Source organism: Vigna unguiculata, chromosome 5 (assembly GCF_004118075.2).
Source record: "Vigna unguiculata cultivar IT97K-499-35 chromosome 5, ASM411807v1, whole genome shotgun sequence".
Lineage (NCBI taxonomy): Eukaryota > Viridiplantae > Streptophyta > Magnoliopsida > Fabales > Fabaceae > Vigna > Vigna unguiculata.
This window is the reverse complement of record NC_040283.1, coordinates 30,317,617-30,321,056: the sequence shown is the minus strand read 5'-3', so window position 1 is coordinate 30,321,056 and position 3,440 is coordinate 30,317,617. Positions and strand designations below refer to the sequence as shown.

Genomic DNA, 3,440 nt, shown 5'->3' with positions numbered 1-3,440 from the left:
GATCTATGTTATAATCTATATTGCAAAATGTAGATAAAATTAGAATTTGATTTCATGAAAGACATTGAAGTTCATAGTTGTTATTTTTCTTAATCATCTTGATTACTTGTCTCTTTACATTTAATAAATGTGATGTTTTATGGTTAATATAAAATTATATTTTTCTTTATATAAAATGATGGGCGTTTTTTATTGTTTTCATTGAAAATATGTTTATAATTAGTTCATCATATTTGTGATTGTTTTCATGTCATTACATACATCAATCAAGAGACATGTCGTCATCATCATCACCTTAATGTAGGTAATGATGACGACAATTAAGATGAATTAGAATACCTTCCGTCATCACCATTAATATAGATAATGATGACAATCATCTTTTATTATCTAACACGTTTTGTTATTTTAACGTCATTGTTATTTTACAAAATTAATTTCGCTTATGTTTGATTCAGAATAAAGGAAACTTAAATTTATATTGATGAGTATTGTGCATGATTTATACGTATTCGAAATAGTGTGTCATGTGCTGAATATTTGGTTGCTTTTGGATTATAAATAAGCATTTTATTGTAGTTGATTTAATAAAAATTATTGTCTTTTCTGTGAAAAGGTCTTCCTCTGTATTATATATTTTTGTTGATAAAAAAAATCGATATTAGGTTAATTTGGTTGCCAAATGGAGTTATATTATATTGTTTTATATAAATTAATATATAATATTACAACTAGTATTTTTATTTATAAAATTGCAATAATGTAATTAATAATAAAATATTGCTATACGATGTTGAATTTTGTTAATGAGATTTAGAAAACTAATAACTTTGAACAGATTTTCGGTACACAAATATAATATTTCATAGACCTTGTTAATGAATATGATTATCTACTAATATCACATAATGTCTCCAATTTCAAAATCAGACATTGAATCATGTTTCTCTTTCTTTTTCAATGCCCCACCAAGTTTTTGGGTATAAGTAGCCCAGAACCCCAACCATTTTTTCTCACAACTCAAACCCGCTTCAAGTTCTCTCTCTCTTTCACTCTATTGACTCTGTGAAACCTCTTCTCACCTTCTTCTCCCTCCCATTTAGCACCCAAAGCAGAACTGCATGGCTTCCACATTCTCTTCCATAATTCCCATTGTCGACCTTTCCAAACCTGATGCGAAAACCCTCATAGTGAATGCTTGTGAGGAGTTTGGATTCTTCAAAGTCATCAACCATGGAGTCCCCATGGAAGCTATATCCCAATTGGAAACCGAGGCACTCAAGTTCTTCTCTTTGCCACTCAATGAGAAGGAAAAAGTAGGGCCTCCCAATCCATTTGGGTATGGTAGCAAGAGGATTGGACCCAATGGTGATGTTGGTTGGGTTGAGTATCTTCTTCTAAACACCAATCAAGAACACGATTTTTCTCTCTATGGTAAAAACCCGGAGAAATTCAGGTGCCATGTCAAAACAGAACCAGTTTCAACAAACTTGTATGTACAAATGAACTAAAGAAATTAAGAAAATGATTGATTTTATTATCTCTTGTTGGTGCTATGTTGCAGGTGTCTGTTGAACAGCTACATGTGTTCTGTGAAGAAAATGGCTTGTGATATTCTTGAGCTGATGGCAGAAGGGCTTAAGATTCAGCAGAAGAATGCATTCAGTAAGCTTCTGAGGGATAAAGAAAGTGACTCTGTTTTCAGGGTGAATCATTATCCTGCTTGCCCTGAACTTGCTGTGAATGGTCAGAACATGATTGGGTTTGGAGAACACACAGACCCACAAATCATATCTCTGCTTAGGTCTAACAACACTTCTGGCCTTCAAATTTATCTCAGAGATGGAAGCTGGATTTCAGTCCCACCTGATCACAACTCCTTCTTCATCAATGTTGGAGATTCTCTTCAGGTACAACACAAACCATGTTATTGGTGCACGCCAAAAACTTCATCCAGCAGAAACAAAAATCTCATCTTCCTTATTACCTTCCTATTTATATGGATAAGTCGAAAAAATAATACAAATTCCCCTTTTGGGTGCCTTTTTGAAAATGTGTGTGCACAAATTTTGGTTCACTTGATAACCATTACATCTTCACTTGGTCTTTAAACTCCCTCCCCTTTCGAAAAGTTCAAAAAGGAAATCGAAAAGTTTTGCTTTCACGTTATGTCTGTGTGGAATAATATTATATTTCAAAAGGGGTCTGTCATATGATTTTATGATATTGGTTTATGATTGTTTATGATTGCGTGTGTTTTTCCCTTTTGTTTTGGTGGGTGCATGAACACAGGTTATGACTAATGGACGGTTTCGGAGTGTGAGACACAGGGTTTTTGCAAATGGGTTCAAGTCCAGGCTCTCAATGATTTACTTTGGAGGTCCACCTTTGAGTGAGAAAATAACACCATTGCCCTCTCTGATGAAAGGAAAAGAAAGTCTATACAAAGAGTTTACGTGGTTCGAGTACAAGAATTCAACCTTTGGTTCAAGATTGGCTGACAATAGGCTTGGACATTTTGAGAGAATTGCAGCTTCATAATATGTCAGAGGAGTATGAGCGCCCTTGTCAATACAAAATAGGATTGGGAGGTTACAATTTATACTATCAATGGTTTTTCCTTTTCTTTTTTAGTTTTTCTACTTTAAGGCTTTTTCTCAACCTGAATACTTCATAGACAGGAGGACAACATATATACTCCTTTTGCTTCAATGCTAGTGAATGACATCTCATGTTCTTAACCACGGGGATTCAATTATAGTAAAAAGTTTCACACAATATAAAAATAAGCATATATGTATTGATGGTTGTAGTTTGTACAATCAAATCAAATAAATATCAATCTTCTATTACAACAATAGTATTCATTTAATGTTTAGAGTTGGAGTGTTTGGTGCATAAAAAATAAAAAAATTAAGTATAGATAAAGTTAACATAACCTCAGTCGTCTTTTAACAAATTCACTTAAGAATTGTACTTGAAACAACGCTTATAAAAATAAACAAGGTTGTTATAAACATAAAATAACAATAAACAATGAATAAAGTAATAATATATTATTTTACCTTTTTATAAAACAAGTATAAAAGTTTGAATCAACCAAGGTAGCATTAATTAATTCATTTTTTCCTCACTTGTTTTAAGCATATCAAAATGAGAACCTATTACTACTTCACTTGGTGGTATACAAGTTAACTGCTCTTTTACACTTCACATTTTTCAAGCGTCTACATATGAAAATTTACTTTTTCACTAACACAAAAAGATTAACAAAATTAAACAAACTAACAAGACATACCACGACAGTGTCGTGGCCAACCTTTGTTAAAAATGGAGACATACAACGACGGTTTTATGGTCAACTGGCATTAAAAGTCCTGTTGAGACACACGACATCAGTTCAGCGCCTAACTGTTGTGAAAAGTTATGTTGTGTACTTT

General features: G+C 32.7%; 1 protein-coding gene across 1 annotated transcript; it reads left to right on the top strand.

Annotated features, from left to right (window-relative positions):
* Positions 1-1,014: 1,014 nt before the first annotated feature.
* LOC114186161 (gibberellin 2-beta-dioxygenase 1-like) lies at positions 1,015-2,773 on the top strand. The gene is made up of 3 exons (XM_028074188.1): positions 1,015-1,456; positions 1,565-1,910; positions 2,293-2,773. Exons 1-3 carry the CDS (start codon positions 1,122-1,124, stop codon positions 2,539-2,541), a joined length of 930 nt encoding a protein of 309 aa, XP_027929989.1. The 5' UTR covers positions 1,015-1,121; the 3' UTR covers positions 2,542-2,773.
* Positions 2,774-3,440: the final 667 nt, after the last annotated feature.